The 20,792-nt window shown below is 50.5% G+C and overlaps 1 protein-coding gene across 10 annotated transcripts in view; it reads left to right on the top strand.

The window, feature by feature from the left end:
- Positions 1–20,792, top strand: part of CUX1 (cut like homeobox 1) — a 349,990-nt gene that overhangs the window by 236,756 nt on the left and 92,442 nt on the right. For all 10 annotated transcript variants that reach the window (XM_055562796.1, XM_055562795.1, XM_055562794.1 and 7 more), the window contains 2 exons: positions 9,329–9,377; positions 19,015–19,119. In XM_055562796.1, the coding sequence (XP_055418771.1) occupies positions 9,329–9,377; positions 19,015–19,119 (154 nt within the window). The remainder of the gene's footprint in view (positions 1–9,328; positions 9,378–19,014; positions 19,120–20,792) is intronic.

Below are 20,792 nucleotides of genomic sequence, written 5' to 3'. Positions count from 1 at the left end.
TTCCAGCCGTGCTTTCCTGGCCCACCTGTCCTTACTGCCATTTTATCTTGAAGCTCCTTCCAGAATCCTTAGAGCCTCACGTTCAGGACTCTTATTCTTTAATATAGCCACTATACTATTATCATAGGTGGTGCAGTTGTAAAGAATCCTTCTGCCAGTGCAGGAGATGCAAGAGATGCAGGTTCAATCCTTGGGTCAGGAAGATCTCCTGGAGGAGGAAATGGCAACCCACTCCAGTATTCTTGTCTGGAGAATTCCATGGATAGAAGAGCCTGGCAGGCTATAGTCCATGAGTCCACAAAGAGTCAAGACACAACTGAGCAACTGAGCATGCTCACTGTTATCACATCAGAAGTTAACTTCTTTATATCATCAATACTTAAATTTCTAATTACCCCTAAACATCATACATGAAATTTTTTAAGTTGTTTTGACTTAGGATCCAAATTAAGACCCACACATTGCAATTGGTTGATATATCTTTTAAGTCTCATTCATTTTTATTGAGCCATCTCTTTTCCTTTTCTTTTCAACCTGTTTGAAAGAGAAACCAGCTTACTTGCCCTGAAGAATTTCCCACAGTCTCTCTCTCGTTTCCCCAGGTGTAGTTTAGCTTGTTCCTCTGTCCTCTCATCCCTGCAAGTCTGTAGTTGAACCCAGAGGTCTGATCAGATTTAGACTGGAGTTCGGGGGCAAAACCTACTTCCTAGGCAGTTGTGATTATAATCTGTTGTCTTGGGTGTTGAAAATTAGCTGTGACCAGAAAAGAACGATCCTGATTTTCATGAACAACAATAATAATGAGTGTGTGCGTGGGTTTACGAAGTTTTCTTTTTACCCTCCATCAATATTCTTATTTCGTCCTTGTGCCAATTTCTTTGGCAAAGGCCACGCTATTCCTCCCAGGCAGATGACTGTCACGCTCCCAGATCTGCCCAAGGTCAAAGGACCAGGAGGCAGTGGGAGGGAGTCTGGCCTGTCTACCTGCCATGCCAGGCACATTCTGGTGACTGTAGCCCAAGGTGTTGTCACTCCATCCTACTTGTGACCCCTGGCACTTGATTTAAGGGAAGAAAAGGATTTTCACACCAGACTGCTCCTCATGGCTTTTAGAGCCACAGTTTTAGAGAACGTGAGAGAAATGGCAAGAGGCATCTGAAGTTAATCCAGATGCTTATCCCAAGATGCTTCCACGACCTCAGGAGCAGCAGTCTCATGAGCTAATTGTCCAGCCATGGCTGTCCCCGGTGCCCTACCCTGCGAGGACTGAACCTGGGTGATGGTCACAGGCGGTTTCTGATCATAGCGGGTTGAACTTCAGGGAGTGACTCAGATTAAACTAAAGGAGGATTTATTTAAATTATTTTGTGTAAGCAAGTCAGTTAAATAGTAGGGCCAGAAGGGAAATTTCCTTCCCATTGGGTATTGATGAGGCGTCACCAAAATTGATTTTAATCATTACTTGTATCACTGACATTTAAACATAACAGTCATCAGAAGGAACAAATTGTGGTTAATTTCTGAACAAGCAGAGGTGACCTTCTGGCCATTTAACTGTCTCTTGATACAGTTTTATTTGCAACGAGAGTAAAAACCACTATTTCCCGAGGGTCTGACGTAGCGGTCAAGCTCTACAACTGTTTCTCTGCCCAGACCTCGACTTGATCAGAGAGGGAGGGTCCACTCTGGGGTGACACATTTGACTGGGGGCTTGAATGGGTGCCAGGTAGTTTCACCCCAAAGCAGAGGCGGCTTAACCCGGGTGGAAAATGAGAGACAGGACCCATCATACAGCTGGGGGTTGTCAAGAAAACCCCTCCACAAAAGATGCTTTCTCCTCCCACCTCCGCAGCCAATCCGTGTCGAGTCCTGTTTGTACCCAGCTCTGTGGGCCCCAGGAGGGACGGGGAGCAACAGGGAGATGAGCCAACAGCCCTGCCCTCTGGCAACTCATGCTCCCATGAACCCGGGTCTATAGACACTTTTTCTTCCAGGGAGAGTGTTTGCCTCCTCTTTCAAGGGCTACGAAAAGTGGTCAGAAAAACTAAGTATTTTCCTTCTGCCAAAACAACTTACAGACTCTTTCCTTTAAAGTCATATTTACAACTTGGCACAACAGCCCTCCACTTTGTGCTGTTTAGAGTCCCAGCCAGTGAGTTGTCGCCTGTCACATGCAGGGTGGGCTCGAGGAAGTGAAGGCGTCGTAGGTCTGCGTCATTCATCAGCCAGGATTTAGGGAGCGCCTGCTGTGTTCTCTGGGGTCATGGCCACGAATAAACAAGCCATCAGTATCTGAACAAGGTACTCAGAGGCAGAAATAAGTGCAATAAAAATAAATGAGCAGATGACGGGGAGCAGGGCTGCCAGGAGACCCTCAGAAGACAGTGGGCCCTTGAGCCAAGGCCTAGATGGCAACAGCAGCAGCATGTGGAGTTCAGCAGCGGGGACAGCCGTGCGGACAAGCGTGGTGGCTCTCAGGAACAGAATAAGGCTAGAAAACCCACAAGAGCGTTTGTTGATTGAGCCACAAAAGGAAATGTGCACAGAATGCATGTCACTCGCAGACTAAAGCCTCAACCCCACCTCAGCAGCACTGAGGGAGCAGTTGTGCACTTGGGCCTCTTTGTCCGGACAGCTGGACAAGCGGGAAATGAAACTGGAAAAGGAGCCGAGGTGTTGATGAGAGGTGGGCTCCCCCAGGGGTCCTGGCCCAGAGGACACTGGGAGGGAGGGAACTGGGGAGCAGCTCGCTGAGCCTGTTGCGCTGCCTAAGGCAGACTGGCTGTGAACTCTGCCCCTGGGAGCAGGAGGCGGCCAGGGGCTCTCCTGCCAGGCAACATGTTGAGACCAATGGGTGGAATGTGGGCTCAGGTTTTTTGAAAATAATATCGTCAAATCTGTAATGGCTCACTCTGTCTACAAAAAGAAGGAAATGCTTTCAAAGTACTTTGTGTGACTTTACCTGACAAAGAGGAGACAAAAGAAATCAGAGGCCAGTCTCACTTATAAATATTTATGGGGAAAAATACTCAATAAAATATTAGCAAATAGAACTCAGGAGCATGTTAAGTGCATAATATCCACAACCAAATGGGGGGCAAGTGACTGTCAGTATCATTTACCATTTCAGCGAGTCAGAGGAGAAGAACCTTCTAATTAGCTTCATAAATGCTTAAAAGGTACTTAATAAAATCAGTGTCCTTCTTTTATTAAAAAGCCTTAATAAAATACGAACAGTTGGCTGTTGCATTAACAAAATACAAACACATGTATTTAAAGCCCAAAATGAGCAAAGCGTTTGATGGTACACCATTGGAGGCCTCACCTGTGATGTCAGCCACCATCTGACATTAGGCAAGGGTCCCCACTGTCACCCTAGCTATGTGTCTGGGCTCTGCTGTCATGAGAGAAAGAAATACGAGGCATAGAAGGGGCAGGAAGAGGCTGGCCTCATGACGTGGTTGGGGTGGTTGCCATGGAAGCACAAGCTTAACGGACTCCACCCCGTGTGGTCTGGTTCAGTCTGGTTGTGCCTCCCTCTGCCCGCTATTCTCTGCCTCCTTCAGGTTGCAGACCAGAGGTCCTCTCCTCCAAGAGCCTCTCTCCTCCTGTTTGCAAAGCCAGCTGTCCCTCCTTCTGGGCTGTCCCTGGACCCAAATTCCCTGGTGTCCTCACTTCCCTGCGCCCACCTGAGCAGGCGGTAACAGGGTCTCCTGTCTTTGAACTCCTGGGATGTACGGCATCTGTCCTTGTGGTCCCAGTAAGGTGAATGTCAGTGCCCTGTGCACTGCCAACCTGGGATGTTTGTTTCCCCATCGGACGTGGCACATAGTAGGTACTCTGTAAGCATCACTGAGGGCAAGCTGCCCCAACTCCACTCACACCCCTGGGCCTCAGGCTGGTGCTGCCTTCTTCCTGTGCAGCCTTGCCCTGTCTGTCACACTGGACTCAGACCAGCCTTCCCTCTCCTGAGACCAAGTCCCACCTGTGTGCCCATATGCAGGCGGAAGAGGCCCTTTTTCTGAGGACCCTCAACCCCCATTAAGGCGATTCTAGCCCTATAGCCAAGACATCTCCTCATCCCTGGCCCTCTGGCTCCTCCTCCTCCTCTTTGTTTTCCCACCCGTTCTTGTTGCACGTGGTCCAGCAACCCTGCTTTTGGGCTCCTCTGCCCCTTTGTGCTGGGAGCCAGGTGTGGAGACTGACCCGCCTTCCTGATGGGCCAGGTGGCAGACATAGCATCCAGTGGGTGGGGCAAGCATTCCCTTTACCAAGCATCCTGGAACTTACTTAACCAGCATACTTGTTTTTAAAACAGGGAGAATGGATCTTTAGATATGTCTTCCTCTTTTGTTTTTCTTTTATTGTTTTGTTTTTTTGACTGCGTCACATAGCTTGCAAGATCTTAGTTCCCCCACCAGGGATCGAACTGTGCCCTCTGCAGTGAAAGCAAAGGATCCTACCCCCTAGACTGCCAGGGAAGTTCCAGATATTTCTTCTTTTGATGCCTAAGAACTTTACAATCTAGAATTGAGGCTCTTGACCTGGGTCCAATAAAATACACTGGCCTTTGAGGTTCGCCCCGGATGCTTTTTCAACTGCCTTGTAGATTTACTTTGCTTAAATAGCTCCTGAAGTTGCAGGTTTGTTTGGGATTGAAATATGCTCCACCCTTGCCCTTGTGCCATCCCTCAGCACTCGGGAGACTAGTGTGAAAGGAAACACAGGGTTTCCATTGTGCATACGATTTCCCTACCGTCAGCCTTGACTGTGTCCTTTCAAGTTCCTCATAAAAAATCATGTGCCAGCCCAGAGACTACCCTGGAATGATCTGTGGGGAACCGATTGAATGAAACTGCATATTCCAGGCCAGGCTGAAATGATCCGCAGTCTGAAGCCAGAGCAAGCACAATGCTGCTCTGGTTAATACTTCAGTGAAAGCTGTTTTGTCAGCTCGTAAAAAGGTGAGAGAACGTAATCTTTATAATAAATAGTTTTGCTGAGCAAACAATAACGTGCAGTTATTATGGACTTTGGAAAATAAATGATTTTAGACTAACGTCAGGCTCCAGTTCCAACCCACTGACGTGGTAGTTGAGCCTGCAAAACAAAAAGAAGGGAAAACCCCCTCGGAATATTGTTAACCGCCCTGCTATGAGAGCACATGCCATCTAATTCATAACTGTACTTTTCAGATAACGTTTCTAGTTGCTTTTTTAACCCCTGGGCACTTTCATGTTACTTATTGAGGGCAGTTTGTCTGGTAGGATTCATGTTGTTGGGGAGGGACGGGGGCAGCAGCAGTTTGGCGAGGAGTGGGTTGTACAGACTCCTATAGTAATCATCTGAACTTTTCCTCGCCCACTGCATCTCTGGCTCCTACCACTGTCTCCTGTGGCTCTGGTCCCATGTAGCCCCCCTGGGCCCTGCTGTCTTCAGGGGAGCCGGTGTTGAATTCCCTGGCCCTGGAACAGCAGGGCTCAGTGTTGGCATTATCATCTGAAAGCTCTGGAAATACGAGACTTGCTCTCATAATGAAAGGTAAGGGCCATACTTGTTATCACATTCAATATTTTGGTCAGTTTAGCAGTTGCCTAGTAACCAAAGTTAAACTGACGAGAAGATGGAAAAACTTGAAATTCATTTCCAGGGATTGCTGCAGAATGCCAAAAAGACACCTTCCTGTTTAAATGTGGCTAATTTTTTTTTAATCAGTGACTTGAAATCTTTCAGAGCTGATACATTGTTTTCTGGGTATTAGATATTGTAATGACCAAACAAAACCATTCACCTAGGAGGCACTCAGGCCCACCCAGGCCCCTAAATCTGGCTGGATCTGGACATCACTTCCCAGACCCTCCCGGTCCCAGCTTTGCCAACCCAGCCTCTATGTGAAGCCAGATCGCTGAGAATACCTCTCTTTTCTAGCCCAGGCCTGTGTCTGACCTTGTCCTGACCCCATGGCCAATGGCAGTGGCCAGTCAAGGAGTGAGGGGTGGATTAAAAATAAGTGAGTGTGGGTCCGCAGACAGTCACACTTCTACCCTTTATCTCCAGAACAGAAGTTGGGCCATTTTACCAGGGGGATCACCTCCTCCTGATGCTGAGAATTAAAGGCAAAGCCCTGGGAATTTCCTGGAGGTCCAGTGGTTAGGACTTCAAGCTTCCACTGCAGGAGGCATAGGTTCGATCCCTAGTCAGAGAACTAAGATCCTGCAAACCACACAGCATGGAGCAAGGAAGGAAGGAATGAAAGAAAGAAAAAGAAGGAGAGAAAGCAAGGTGCAGCTCTGGCCAAAGAGTTTTCCTGGTGGAAAGGCGCTATCAGCTTACTCTGGAGACCTAGGGTCATTCCCTGCCTTTCCTTCCTTCACTCAGCAAAATGCATTGAACAGTGCTGTGTGTCTTTTTTTGATTCATCCTGAGAAATACACAGCAGGTCTGCCTCTCTATGCTCCCCACCTCCCTGTGTACACTGCCAGGAAGAGTAGCTGGTAACCCCAGGAAAAACAAGGCCCCAGAGGAGAACACCCCTCTCTGGAAGGCAGTCTGGAAGACAGATGGGCCTGTCATATGAAATAAGTGCAAAAAATACACTCAAGGAAACATAAAGCAAAACCAAGGAATAATTTAATAATGAAGGGAGTGGGAATGACAGGTATGAGAGACAGAAAAACTAAACCAAGGAAGCAGAGAAGAGATGGATCCCAGGCTGAGCACAAATACAGGGGATCAAGCTGAAGAGCTGTCCAGAGGGGCAGGAGAGGATCAGGACACAGCAAATGGAGGGAAAGTTTGGACAACGTGAAGGGTGGAAGTATGTGTGCCGACAGTAGCCGGATAATGGGAGAGCCACACTGAGCAGAAGACTATCTAAATAACGGAGATAACTTAGACAGAATTAAAGAGGAAGGGGCTCGTGGAAGATACAACAGGAGAAATTCAGGAAACCCTCCCTGAGACCGGTGCTCAGGATCTCTGCTCTCCCAGCCCCGGCCGTTCCCCATCCACCTGCTGGGTCCTGCAGCCACCAGCTCCCCAACATGCTCCAGAGAGAAGGGAGACAGGGCCCCTGGAGGTCTTATTTCAGGTGCTCAGTAGCCAAGCGTTTCTGTCTGCCTCTTATAAACGCAGCCCCAGCAGACTTTACAGGACCCACATCTGCCTGCACCTGTCCTGTGGCCAGGGAGCTTGTAGGTGTCTCGAAACATTCATGGACCAAGTGAGTGAGTGTCCAAATGATACCAGCAGCTGGCCGGCTGGGTGGGTGGCCGCATGGATCTTGACTTGGTGAATAACTGATTTAAGTTCAAAGCTGCATTTAAAAGTAGTGATTTGCCTTAGGAGAAGGTTGTTAACTTTTTATTGTCTCGCATACACAATGAAGTTTGTGCTCCATCAGCAGGTTGTCTAGACAGTTTTCGGTTCTGACCATCAAGTCCCCTTTTCTGTCACTAGCAGATCTTAACACTTTCCATGATGGTTTTACCCTCCGGAGTCACGGCAGTTTCTCTCTGATACCCTGAAGGTTTCCTTTTGAAATGGTGCAAGGAGATGTTTCACAATTGAAGCCACCCCAAGCCTACCCCCAGCCCCCAGCATTTCCCTGTGGGGGCCCAGTTTGAGTGTTTGTCTTAGAGACACTGCCTCCTTCACCAAGTTGTCCTAAAAATAGCTTCATTTAACCAGGCCATTTGATGAGGTGTTTCGGACTTTTCTCTGATGAGTCTGTAAGCAGGATACTGTTTCAAACAGATACCACGATCTGTGAACCTGATCACCAGGCGTCTGTTACCTTGTTCAGGCTGCCGAGAGTTGATGAGATTGCCTGGAATCGCAGGGCACGCCTAAAGGCTGGGAAAGCCTCAGGGCCTCAGGAGGGAACACACGATGCAGCAAATAGCTAAAACAGACCGGCCAGGCCCTGAGTAGCTCATCCCATTCTCTGTATTAAGGGTAGGTGGTTAGGACCAGAGAATGAGGGTGGGTGGTTAGGACCAGAGAAGCAGGTTTGGGGAACAGAAGAACCCTGGAGTCAGCCTGTCTGGGCGCCCCGACCTGCCCCAGTGGGTAGACTGGCCGACCAGCCCATCACTGGAGGGACCAGCTGCATTCAGGACCCTGACCAAAAGCTTAACACCAAGCCCTGTGCCAGCAGGGATGAGGGTGGAGGAGACATACACTGGTGGGGAGACTGTGCTGCCTCCTGAGATGGAGCCACTGGCAGGGTTGGGGGAGGGGTGGAAGTAGGAGACGAGGTTCCCAGAGGTGGAGGGTGACGGGACAGGCAGTATAGGTCCAGGCTACATAGGGGTCCATATGTGGTGAGACAGGTTGGAGCAGAGGTCTGTGGATGGGGGCCAAGGGCCTCGATGCAGAAGGACAGCCAAGGGAGTCCAGCAGGCAAGCCGTCCAGCGGGGAGGGGTGGGCCTGAGTCCTGCAGGTGACAGAGCCAGCTCAGGTCCGCACAGGGCATAGAATGAGGCAGCCCCAGCCGGAGGAGGTCTGTGCTGTAATGTTCCATCCCCTCTTTCACAGGGGGTACTGAACCTCTCACAGGTAGCAGTCTTGACCTTGACCTCCTCGCTGGGGCCACCGTTGGGACCTGTCTGGGGCAGCGACTACCCTGGGAGTTCTGTTCAAACCTGCCACAGACTTTTGGAATTGTCCTTCTCAGTAGAACTCTGAGCATGGTTCCTCTCTCTCATGATGTTGTATGTTAGCAGCATATATATGCCTTCAAATTACTCAGGAAAGGACTTTCAGAACAGGAGGAAAAAAAAAAGCACCTGGTAACTAACTCCCTGCGTGTGAGCAGGCTTGGAGGTGGGGTGTGACAGTGACTCAGCTGCTTCATGGTGCAGACAGCAGAGCCTCCCATCCTGTATCCCCAGCCTCTCCCCACCTCCCCTACCTGTCCATGGTTCTCTCAGTCCTGGCAAACGTCTACTCACCCTTCAAAACCCAGTTCACACATCACCTCCTCTGAAACCTTCCTGATTCCCTCCCCCAAGGAGAATCCATCTCTGACTCCTCTGTTTTTCCAGAGCTCTCTGTTCAGAGCTCTGTTCAGGGCTGTCTTGGCAGGAGGCACTGTCTCCCCAAGGAGACTGGGTGCCCCTCAAGAGCACACCGGCTCTTTCCCTCGACGTAAGCCCACCTCCTCCCAGCAGGCATCAGTGTCCCCTCGCAGGTCTGCAGGCCCCCTGCCCCAGCACTGGCCTGGCCTGTGTGCCCATGGGCCATGCTGCCAAGTTGGGAACAGTGGTGGCCCCTGAGCCTGCCTCGCCCATCGACTAACCTGCTCTCTCCCTCTCACCTCCCCAGGGCCGACGAAATTGAAATGATCATGACGGACCTTGAAAGAGCAAACCAGGTAGGATGTTTGATGGCTTCAGACATAAAATCACAAGAGCATAGCCCTTTCTGTCCTCACAGAAGAGGCTTCTCTCTAAGTCAGGAAGCCAGTTAGTCTTGTGTTTTTCACATACACCTATCAAAGTTGATGCTTTTTCTGATGCCACGAGCTATACATAAGCAGTCCCAGGTGTGATTTCCTTGGGAAAGTCTCTGATATGGTCCCTGCATCCCAGGCATCCCGTGCTGATGCTTTTTCTTTTCCTTCATCCATCTCTTAAGTCTCTGCACCGTTCCCGTGACAGCTGTTACGCAGCAGAGTTTATACCAACATGTTAACCCTGCAGCAAAGTCTGTGCCTCCACCTTCTAATGGGTTGAGCCACTTGCTCTGGAGAAGGCTTCCAGCCAAGGGGCCCTCTCATCTGATTCTTAGTCGTCACATTGCTTTGTGGAAAGTACCCCCAGCACTGTGTCCCACGCAGAATAGGCACACAGTATCCTCTAAACGGGGCTCCCCAGGTGGTGTTAATAGTAAAGAACCCGCCTGCCAATGCAGGAGACATAAGAGACACAGGTTCAGTCCCTGGGTCGGGAAGATCCTCTGAAGGAGGACATGGCAACCCACTCCAATGTTCTTGCCTGGAGAATCCAGTGGGCAGAGGAGCCTGATGGGCTACAGTCCATGGCGTCACAAAGACTCAGACACAACTGAAGAGACTTGGCACGCACGCACGCATCCCGTGGCTGTAAATACGGAGCTGCCACCCTGCCGAGCCCAGCCCCTCCTCAAGAACTCTGCAGAAGAGGAAAACATTTTGCTTCAGCAAATGGTGCTACTGCTTTGAAAAGGAAGGGGTCTCCCCCTTCTATTTTATTTTATTCTAGTCTATTTTTTAGTGGAGAGAAGCAGCCAGAGCTGGGTTAGGTTTCTCAGCCCCAGAAGGCCACACGCGGGAGGTAGTGGCTTCTCCCCACTTAGTTCTACAGCCGGGCCGCCCCACACACAGGGAAGCTTAGGGTAGCCCCAAGAGGATGAAAATCCTTCTCGAATCTGCAGTCTCAGCTCTCTGCCTTTTGAGGGTCCCACAGCGTGACTGCCTCCTGGCTGGCATTCCTAACCCCTTGGCAGACATTCAGGAAAGGGCGTCCCTGTTTGATCTTTAGCTCATGAAAATACTCTGAACTCTGACTGAAATGTGAAAGTCAGTTTATGCAGGAGAACGGTCATAGGTTGTCTGGGTTCCTTTCTCCTTTCTGAGGGTCCTAGGCCTGATCCATGTGGGGTGCTCAGTAGAGACTCCTGGACTGCATCACCCCAGGTAGCATCTTTAAAGTAATTCAGTTAAATGTATTTACTTACTGGCCATACCACACATCATGTGAGATCTTATTTCCCTGACCAGGGATCGAACTCATGTTCCCTGCATTAGAAGTGCAGGGTTTTAAGCACTAGACTGTCAGGGAAGTCCCAGTAGCATGATTGTAAGGCAACTTTGTGGTCACAAGAAGAGCTGACCATTCTTGAGTAACTTTTCTTGTGCCTGGCTCTGTTCCGAGCACTTCACATGAACCGAGCCCCTTAAACCTCACCGGTTTCCACCAAGATCAGTGTAGTTATTACTCCCATTTTACAAATAAGCAAACTGAGGTCAGCAGCCGGTCAGTTGCAGAGTCAGGCCTGGAACCTACGCTCTTCACCACACTCAGAAACAGGGCTGGAGTCCAAGGGCTCATTTTGCCTTTCTTTCAAATTCCCAAAAACACCCATTCCGCTCCCTGCCCTAAAGCACTACTTCTGCTCCAGTTCACAAAGGTGCCTAAGCATTTATTTACCTTAATTTACTATAAACTAATTTACTTTGGCCCCTTTGTTCTTATTCAAGTAGCACCGCTCAACTTTCCAGAGACCATATTTGTTAAGCTTCCCTGTCACAGGACTGTCATTCGCATTTCTCAAATTTCCACCCATCCACTCTCTCCCCCTGGCCAATCCTGGGCCAGCCACCCCTTCTGAAGGCACTCTGGGGTAAGCTCTGTTTGTTAAGCTCCGATTCTGTGCATGTCAAGTGCTCAGGTTCCAATTAGTCTGCAGGTACTAAGCATATTTGGCAGAGGTGACGCTTTTCTCAAAATGCCGAAGGCCCTGGGTGGCTATGGGTCCTTGGAGACGCCAGGCAGGACCCTGCAGAAGGTGCCGCTTCCAAGGCGGCAGTTTGCTCAGGTCCCCACTTGGTACTTCCTGGCTGTGTGGCCTTGGATAAGTCTCTTCGCTGATTATATTTCTTTAAAAAAGAAAAGAAAAAGATGAACTTTGCAGACCTTATGCCAAGGAAAATTAATCCAGTCACACAAAAAAAGAAAACAAATACTATGTGATTCCTCCTATATGAGGTCCCTGCTGCTTCTGCTGCTAAGTCACTTCAGTCGTGTCCGACTCTGTGCGACCCCATAGACGGCAGCCCACCGGGCTTCCCCGTCCCTGGGAGTCTCCAGGCAAGAACACTGGAGTGGGTTGCCATTTCCTTCTCCAATGCATGAAAATGAAAAGTGAAAGTGAAGTCGCTCAGTCGTGTCCAACTCTTAGCGATCCCATGGACTGCAGCCCACCAGGCTCCTCCGTCCATGCGATTTTCCAGAGTACTGGAGTGGGGTGCCGTTGTCTTCTCTGATATGAGGTCCCTACAGTCATCAAATTCATAGAGACAGTAGAAGGGTGGGTATCAGGGGCTGGGGGAATGGGGAATTATAGTGTTTAATAGGGTCAGGCTTTCAGTTCTGCAAGATAAAAAGTTTTAGAGATGGTTGCCCAACAGTGCAAACATGCTTAACACTACTATAAAATCCATACTTAAAAATGATTAAGGTGGTGTATTATATGTGGTTGTATTTTACCATAATTTAATTTTTTTAATTTAAAAAAGAAACTTGTTAATGTTCGAGAGAGGAGGAAGGGAGGGAACGATAGCGAGTGCAGGCAGTCCTCAGAGAGATTTCGGGTTCAAGGCCGCCACAGCAGAGCGGGTATCACAGTGCAAGTCACTCAAATGTTTCAGCTTCCCAGTACATGTAAACATTATGTTTATGCTACACTGCAAGTCTGTTAAGTGTGCAATAGCAGTATATCTGAACAAACAATGAACATACATACCTTAATTTTATTTTATTTTTTTTTCATACCTTAATTTTAAAAGAAAGCTATTGGAAAAACACTGCCAGTGGACTTGCTCCAACACAGGGTTGCCACCAACCTTCAATTTGTAAAAAGCAGTGTTTGGAAAGCACAATAAAGAGAAGCATGATAAAAGGAGGTCTGCCTGCACTTCCTTTGCAGGATTATTTGTAGAATTAGAGGCAAAATGCCCGGAAGTGGGGGGCTTCCTGCATGGCTCAGTGGCAAAAGAATCTGCTTGCCAGTGCAGGAGGCGTGGGTTCTATCCCTGAAGTCAGGAAGATACCCTGCATGGGGGGATGTCAACCCATTCCATCCAGTATTCTTGCCTGTGAAATGTCATGGACAGAGGAGCCTGGCAGGTTACAGTCCATGGGGTCACAAAGAAATGGACATGTGCAGCATGCATGCACACATGCCTGGAAGTGAGTGCCTTAATTCATGCTCTGTAGTTGCTAACATAGCCAGGTTCACAGGGAGAATTCCAAAGTCCCACCCTAGGGAAGTACCAGCACGGTGAGGGTATGCGGAGGTATAGGAGAACCTAACCAGCCACTCAGGGCGAGTTCATAGCCGAATGTGGCTGCCAAAGGAGATTAATGCAACCTCAGGCTGCATTAATAGAAATAGTCTCTGGAATGAAGGAGGTGATGATTCAGCACCCATCTGTAGCAATTAGTCCTTGCTCAGGGAATTGTCATTTGTCCTAGAAACCTGGGAGAAATGCAGGCATTCAGGGAGTGCTTTCAGGGTCCACTCCATGGCCAGGATGGGGAAGGGACCTGCACAGGAGGGAAACCAGGAGGTCTGGGGACATCTTTATTCTTTGGGGAACAGAGAAAGAAAACAGAGGGACTTGATACATGGGGAACTTGGGATGTTAAGAGATTAGAAAGGGGAAGGCCTAGGGTGGTGGTTGTGGATTCTGGCCTTGCAGCTCTCCAGGACTGGCTGCGGAAGGGGTTGGGCTTTGTCATGGCTGAGGGCAGAGGCTAATGGGAGGGAGCTCCCCTCATCCCATGCAGAGAAGCTTGTTCTCAGCAGTGAGTCGCCAGAGGCGCCTGGAGCTGCCTTCGAAAGGAGTGAGCTCCCCGTCAACAGAGCTATGTGAGCAGATATGGGCCAGACCTCGCTGAGTGTGTGAGGTGGAGGATCCAGACACAGAGCAAACAGAAAGTGCTTGGACTCGATGACTCAGCGGGTTGACAAGGGTGACTCAATGAGGAGAAAAACTTCCCGGGTAGACAGGGAGGAGGGCACCCAGGAAGGCGAGGAAGCACTCAAGGGTTCCAGGCTGTTCCAAAAAGCCACTCTGGGGACATGGGCCCAGAGGAGGGGGTCCAGCCGGGTTTAGGGTGTCCTGAGAACAGTGGAGTGGCACAGGCAGGAGTGAGACGCCGGATTTGAGTTCTAGAGGGATTGCTGTGATACGCATCAGAAAGCGGAGAGGAGTGAAAGGACTGGAAGCCAGGAGAGCAGTGAGCAGCTGCTGAGATGGATCAGGGCAGGGATGTGCGGGCGGCTCGGCCCCCCAGTGACAAGGCAGAGGCGGAAGCGGGCGGGAGGAGGGGCACTGGGAGCTGCACCAGGGCGGGCACAGCCAGACATCTGGTTCCGTGGCTTTCCTATCAGGGGAGAGCCCCAGGAGGAGCAATTTACTAGTTCATTGGCATATAACATTATTTTTGCACTGGGTTTATAGTCAAAACGTTCTACTGAGACCTGAAGCTCTATTTTATAGCTAAAGTACTTCTGTTTCTAGTGAGGAAAAGTGGAAGAGAATCAGCACCAGGCGATTAGGAGCTGGGTTTATTTACACCTATTTGTTCAACTTTGAGATGTTTGTATTAATACCATCTTTACTGGTGACTATTAAGGTTCAGAGGGGCTTCCCAGGTGGCTCAGCAATAAAGAATCCACCTGCAGTGCAGGAGATGCGGGTTTGATCCCTGGGTTGGGAAGATCCCCCAGAGAAGGAAATGGCAACCCACCCCAGTATTCTTGCCTGGGAAGTTCCATGGACAGAGGAGCCTGGCAGGCTACAGTCCAAGGGGTCACAAAGAGTCAGACATGACTTACAGACTAAAAACAACAACAGAAAGTTCAGAGCTTTGGGGGCAGGAGGAGGTAGGGAAATTTGCTCTTCTGGCTTTTCTGAAATCATGACTCAGCAGTCAGTGGACTGTGACAGTCTAAGTTTATGGGAGTGGAGTGGTGTTGGAGGAGGTCCAGCTTTCAGCCTGGCTGACCCTTGAGAGGAGAAATTCAAATCAATATCCATCGAATCCCCCAGAAACACAGGCAGGGAGCCTGAACGGGACTCTAGCCACTGAACGGGGCCAGCTTGGGACACATGGCAATTAATCTCTCTGTGGACTTTTCTGACCTTCCTCCAACAGCGTCACTGAAGCAGGGCCGCCTCTGGCCCTAGCTGTACCCCACAGCACTGGGTGGTGCTGCTGTGGAAGGGTGACCTGAAATTAGCTGTGTGCTTTCCAGAGCGATGGCATCTGTTCCCTTGGAAAGTCAATCACTGGTCTTTGTAGTCTTGCTCCCCTTTCTCTTCCTCGAGAGTCCAGGCCCTGGAGGGAAGCAGGTCGAGGGGTCATCCCCGAGGAGACCTTGCCTTCTCCCAGAAACGGTCCAAATGTGTTATTTGTACTCGGGGAATATGGTGGCCAGGAGACCATCCCCCGAAGATGTCCAAATCCCAACCTCCACAACCTGCGAGTATGTTCATTTACTTGCAGAGCAGAGTCAAGCCTGTTAATCTGCTGACCTTGAGGTGTGAGAGTCCCTGGGATTATACAGGTGGGCCCTCTGTAGTCCCCAGGGTTTTCAGAGGCAGAGAGGGAGGCAGAGGGGTCAGAGTAAGGGGATGAGAGAATTCGATTGGCCACTGCGGGTGCTGAAGGCCACAGTGAGGAAGGGGCCACAAGCCTAGGAATGTGGGCATCCTCTACGAGCTGGAAACAGCCAGAACACAGATCCTCCCCGGAGGTTCAGGAAGAACCCAGCCCTGCCAGCACCTTGAGCTTACCCCAGTGAGCCCCATAGCAGATGCCTGACCTCAGAACTGTGACGTGATCAACCTGTGGGACGTAATAAACTCAATGTGTGGGAGTTTACTCCAGCAGCCTTCGGAAGGTCCTGCGGGGGGACAGCCTTCCCTCAGGCCACGTTCCCAGCCATTCCCGTGGCTGCCGCATCCCTGGAGGGATTTGCTCAGCTCTGGTGTCCCTAAGCCTGGGGCCAGGTTGAGCAGGAGGCTAGATCAGAGACACACCACCTCCAGCACCACCATCAACCATATAAAACCAGGGACCTCAAGGTCACACCTTAAATGGGTAAACGGGAAAGCCTGCCCAACAGGGGAGGCGGGGAGGATTCCCTCATGTTCCAGCCTTGTTTCTGAGGGAGAAGGAAACATACCCCTTGAGAGAACTCGGGAGCACAGCCACGTTGCCCTGGGCCCGGGGCTCATGTTCCACGCTGGGCCAAGACCGGGGCCGCCGCCCGCGCCTCAGGCTGCAGCAGCCGAGCCGGTGTCACGTGCGCGGAATCCTCACTGCCCTGTGCTGGCTCGACTAACAGAACTCTTGAAACAAAGTGCCCACAGCAAATGAAGTGTTCTGGCTTCCTGGTCACAGACGGCGGAAGAGAGCTCGAGTTTCACCTGAAGACGAGCTTCAGTCTCTAGTAATTTTCCCCTGAAACTTTTTAAGATTTTAAATTTTAAAAAACTGTCCTCATTTTAAAGGTAAGGAAAGAATAAATGCCACCTGAGGCAGCCCATGCCAGGAGGCCAAAATAATAGTACTCAGCCTTCCTCACTGGACACCTCTCACCCCGTGGTGGGCACCGTTAGGCACCCGGCTTGCGTTATCCCCCTGGTCCCCAGTCATCCTTCAGGGCAGCCCTGTCTATCTCTATGGACAGGGTTACTACCACAATGCACAGCAAAACCCTCCTTCATTCACATGATCCCCGCCCCCTGCCCACCCCCGTTTACTTTCCCTGTGCTTCCAGCATTTGCCCTCACTTCTCAGAAAAGGACAGAGAGTAAGAAACAGCCAGCAGATCTCTCAGGAGGGCAGCCCAGGCTTGGCCAGGCTCTGTCCTCACCGTGGGGGGCCGTTGAATCACATTCACAGTGCCGCCAGCTCAGGAGCCCAGCCTCATCCCTGGCCCTGCCTCTGCAGGGAGGACGAGGAGGCTGCTGTCAGTGGGGACAAGGAGCTGCCTGTCTCCCACACCCACGGCCCCGTGTCTCACGTGCAGATTAGAAACCAGCCCCAGAGCCCGCCTCCTCTCGTTGTTGGTTCCGGTTCGAGAAACAAAGCTTCATCCGGTTGAACTGTGGTCGTGGGGTGAACGGGCAACCCCACGACCACAGTTCAACCGGATGAAGCTTTGTGATGTCAAGGAGCCAACCCAGCACAGCACCCCTTCCTACTACCTCAGCTGCTAACGGTGGGGCTACATCTACAGCTACAGAGGTTCACTCACCGCAGCAGTTCCTGGCCTCCACTCTCTCCTCCACCGGCTCTGGGGCCTGTTTTGATTTCCAGTTGTTCTGCTTTGTGCAGGATTAGCCGCAGAGCCATGGAGATTTTATGCCCAAAAGTGTAACTGATGAGACAGACAAGAGTAAACTTTTCAGTGTGAGCGCGGGTTCAGTCGTGTCCGACTCTTTGCAACCCCATGGACTGTAGCCCGCCAGGCTCCTCTGTCCATGGAATTCTCCAGGCAAGAAGACTGGAGTGGGTGCCATTTCCTCCTCCAGAACCTTCTCAGGAACTTGACTTGAGTGTTAGAAAACACATGGCATGGCCCATCTGGAAACAAGCTCAGGGGGAATCTTTTTCACCAGAGGGGAGACTTTCCTGCAGTTATCGTCACCCATGAGCCCTGCTCCCCCACCCCCACCACCAGCATCTTGGCCACACCGGTCACATTGCTGCCTTTCCTGACACAGGCGCCTCAAGACATTTTGCAGCAAAGGGTGGGAGGCGGCTGCTCAAGCACAGACAGGCCTGGCCAGGCGCCGTGGGAATTAGATGGAGTGCAATTCCAAGAGCTCCTGGAGCAGCATGGCAGGCAGCCTCCAGCACCACCCTGGGTGGGAGTAGCCGCTGTTAGAAATACCCTAATTTGTCTGGATGCCGAGCAGACCAAGCCACACTGCCCTCGCAGGACCACTCGAGGCTGCCAAACCCCATCCTCATACATCTAGACAGATCGGCGAGTACTGGGCAGGATAACTTTGTACTTCTCTTTTCAAAAATTCTTTCTTAGCAATTAGTAGGTACACTGTCACACCACGAAATAAAACACACAAAATAGCCTTACTCAGCCAGGCTCTTCTCGTTCATCTTGTCTATGAGCAGAATGTACAACTGGTAGAAAGAAGCAGCGATCACACCTCAGACCATGTGCCCGGCATCAATTAGCGACTGCTTCCCACCTGTCTTTGCGTCTTGTCTCAGTCATAACTGTCAAATCAGGATAAGCCCATCAACAAAGCACTCTGGACAAGTGTACTTCCAGGTGTTAATCCTTGACAAGTCCCTGGGAGGGAGAGAGTGTTCCCATTTTACAGATGGGAAGGTGGAGGCTTGGTGAGCTAAACTATGTAACCTGTCCTCATCCCTTGATCCCAAAGGCCCAGCTCCTGCCCACTGCACCACGGTGCCCTCTTAGCTGACAAGCATGGGAGTGACTGTTCTCGCCAGCCAGTGGGACATCATGGTTAGCTGTCCAGGGCACTGGTGTCCTTGTCCAAGAATTACAGCAAATGACAGAAGCGTCCACTTGTTTCTCCTGCAGCCTCCTCCCCGCAGGCGCCTCTGTTCATCCTCACCCCCCAAGCAATGCCTCGTTGGCCTGGCTGGCTGGAAATGACCAGCCTCGGCATTAGAAAGCTTAGTTGGGTGAAGGGTTAAATACGTTGAAATAAGCCTGGTCCTCACAAAAGAAGTGGCATTTACACCCCGTCCGTTTATGGAAATACTTGCTAGAGGAAAACAACCACAACATTGTGCGTGTTTTCAGGAGGAGAATGGCCAGAGTGTCTTTAATTCACTGTTTACCCGTGAGAATTACTCCCAGGAGTAATCCTGCAATAAAATCTTCTTGGTCTATGAGAATAGAAAGAAATTGAATCAAAAGAGTCCATTTCCACTTGTATTTATTCAGTCTGGGAAATTCAGTGGGCCGGAGCACTAGTATCAGCAGGGGATTCCTTGCTCCTAGCGTTAAATTACTGTCATAATCGCTCAATTATTTCTTCCTTGTACTGTTTAAAATAAAAATCCATCACATTCTCTGTGTTTTTTTTTTTTTTTTTTCTAGCATTTATTAGGTTGAGTGTTTAGGAAAATCAATTATAGTCAGTCAGGCATGAATTGATGAATGTTCTTGTAATAATTGTCAGTTGTTAAACCGAATGTACTTTCTCTTTCCACCCTTTTCATTTCCTTCAGAGGGCAGAGGTGGCTCAAAGAGAGGCGGAGACCTTGAGGGAGCAGCTGTCGTCGGCCAACCACTCTCTCCAGCTGGCCTCCCAGATCCAGAAGGCACCGGACGTGGTGGGTAGCCCAGCCCCGCAGGGACTCACCTCTGTGTTACAGCCACGTTCTCCTTTGGCTTTAGAGCATCCCTTTGGCGGGGATAATATTTGAAATGGTCCCGCGGTCTCGGTGGAGTATGCTTCTGACAGCCTGGGGGTGGAAACTGAGTCAGAGAAGGAGCGTTACTGGTGGTGCGTCGGTGCTCGTGGTCAGGGTGACGCCACCCGGTGGAGAGCCCGCAGAGAGCATCTTCCTGGTTACACTGGTTGCTGGTTGTGGGGGGAGCCGCTCCCAAGCTGAAGGCTTAACAACACTGTAACACTGCACAGGAAGCTTGGACATTTGGTCTTCTTCTGGACATGTGTTTCCAGACTGAAAAACGCTTCATGATGGGTGTGGGCGGAGAAGGCAATGGCACCCCACTCCAGTACTCTTGCCTGGAAAATCCCATGGATGGAGGAGCCTGGTGGGCTGCAGTCCATGGGGTCGCTAAGAGTCGGACACGACTGAGCAACTCCACTTTCACTTTTCACGTTCATGCATTGGAGAAGGAAATGGCAACCCACTCCAGTGTTCTTGCCTGGAGAATCCCAAGGACGGGGGAGCCTGGTGGGCTGCCATCTGTGGGGTCGCACAGAGTCAGACACGACTGAAGTGACTTAGCAGCAGCAGCAGCAGCAGCATGGGGATCGGGGTGGGGAACAGTGGAGGTGATCACACAGCAACCCACTCTGAGTTTGTGTGATAGTCCGGACCTCACCCAATGTGTGAGCGATCCCAAGGAGCCAGGCATACACCTATCAGTCCTCTGCCTCTTGATTTTCCTAAGATTAATGGAAACTGCTTTTAGCTGGAACTTTCCCAGCTCAATCAGGGCAACTTTGAAGTGTGAGATTCCAGACTCTTCAGGGCCGTGGGGCGACCACGGACCCTGGAGCCAAACCCCTGGGTTCCAACCCCAGCTCTGCCATTTATCTGCTGTATGACTTGGGGCAAATGGCTTAACCTCCCTGAGTCTCACTGGTACCATCCATAAAATGGGTTTTCACACGGATTCTGGAAATTACTCTGAGTGAGGCCAGTCCCGCCACATAATCCGTCATCTGACAGACAACCTTAGTGGTGAGTCTTCTGTGGTCAGCATCAGTGCTCTGGTCCAGGAGCCCCGGTTTCCAAGCCAGTTCCATCACTATTTCACGTCCAGTGATGTGAACTCAGGTGGTAACACTTACCAGGCCTGAGTTTCCTGGCATGTGGAGCAAGGGGGAAGTGATCCTGAGGACCGCTCAGCTTTGACGGCCTGTAATGGGTGAATCACACTTGTCGGAGTCCTTTTATTTATTTAGTTTTTCTTAAGTGGTTTTTTTTTTTTTCTGACTTAGACTAGTTTTAAAGTTTTCATTGACTTTGTTACAACATTGCTTCTGTTGTTTTTATGTTCTGGTTTTTTGGCCACAAGGCATGTGGGATCTTAGGTCCCCCACCAGGGATTGAACCCACACCCTCTGCACTGGGAGGCAAAGTCTTAGCCCCTGGACCACCAGGGAAGCCCCTGTCCTTTTACTTAACAGACAGTTGGAGAGCCCTTGCTGTGAGCCGGGACCCGCAGTGGATGCTGGGAGAGCCAGGAGGGACGAGCGAGGCCCTCTCCAGAGAGAGGACGATCCGGTGGGGGACGTCCTGCTGTAAAC

The sequence above is a fragment of the Bubalus kerabau genome, chromosome 23 (genome assembly GCF_029407905.1).
Source record: "Bubalus kerabau isolate K-KA32 ecotype Philippines breed swamp buffalo chromosome 23, PCC_UOA_SB_1v2, whole genome shotgun sequence".
In the NCBI taxonomy this organism is placed as follows: domain Eukaryota; kingdom Metazoa; phylum Chordata; class Mammalia; order Artiodactyla; family Bovidae; genus Bubalus; species Bubalus kerabau.
This window is presented reverse-complemented; position numbering and strand designations above follow the sequence as displayed.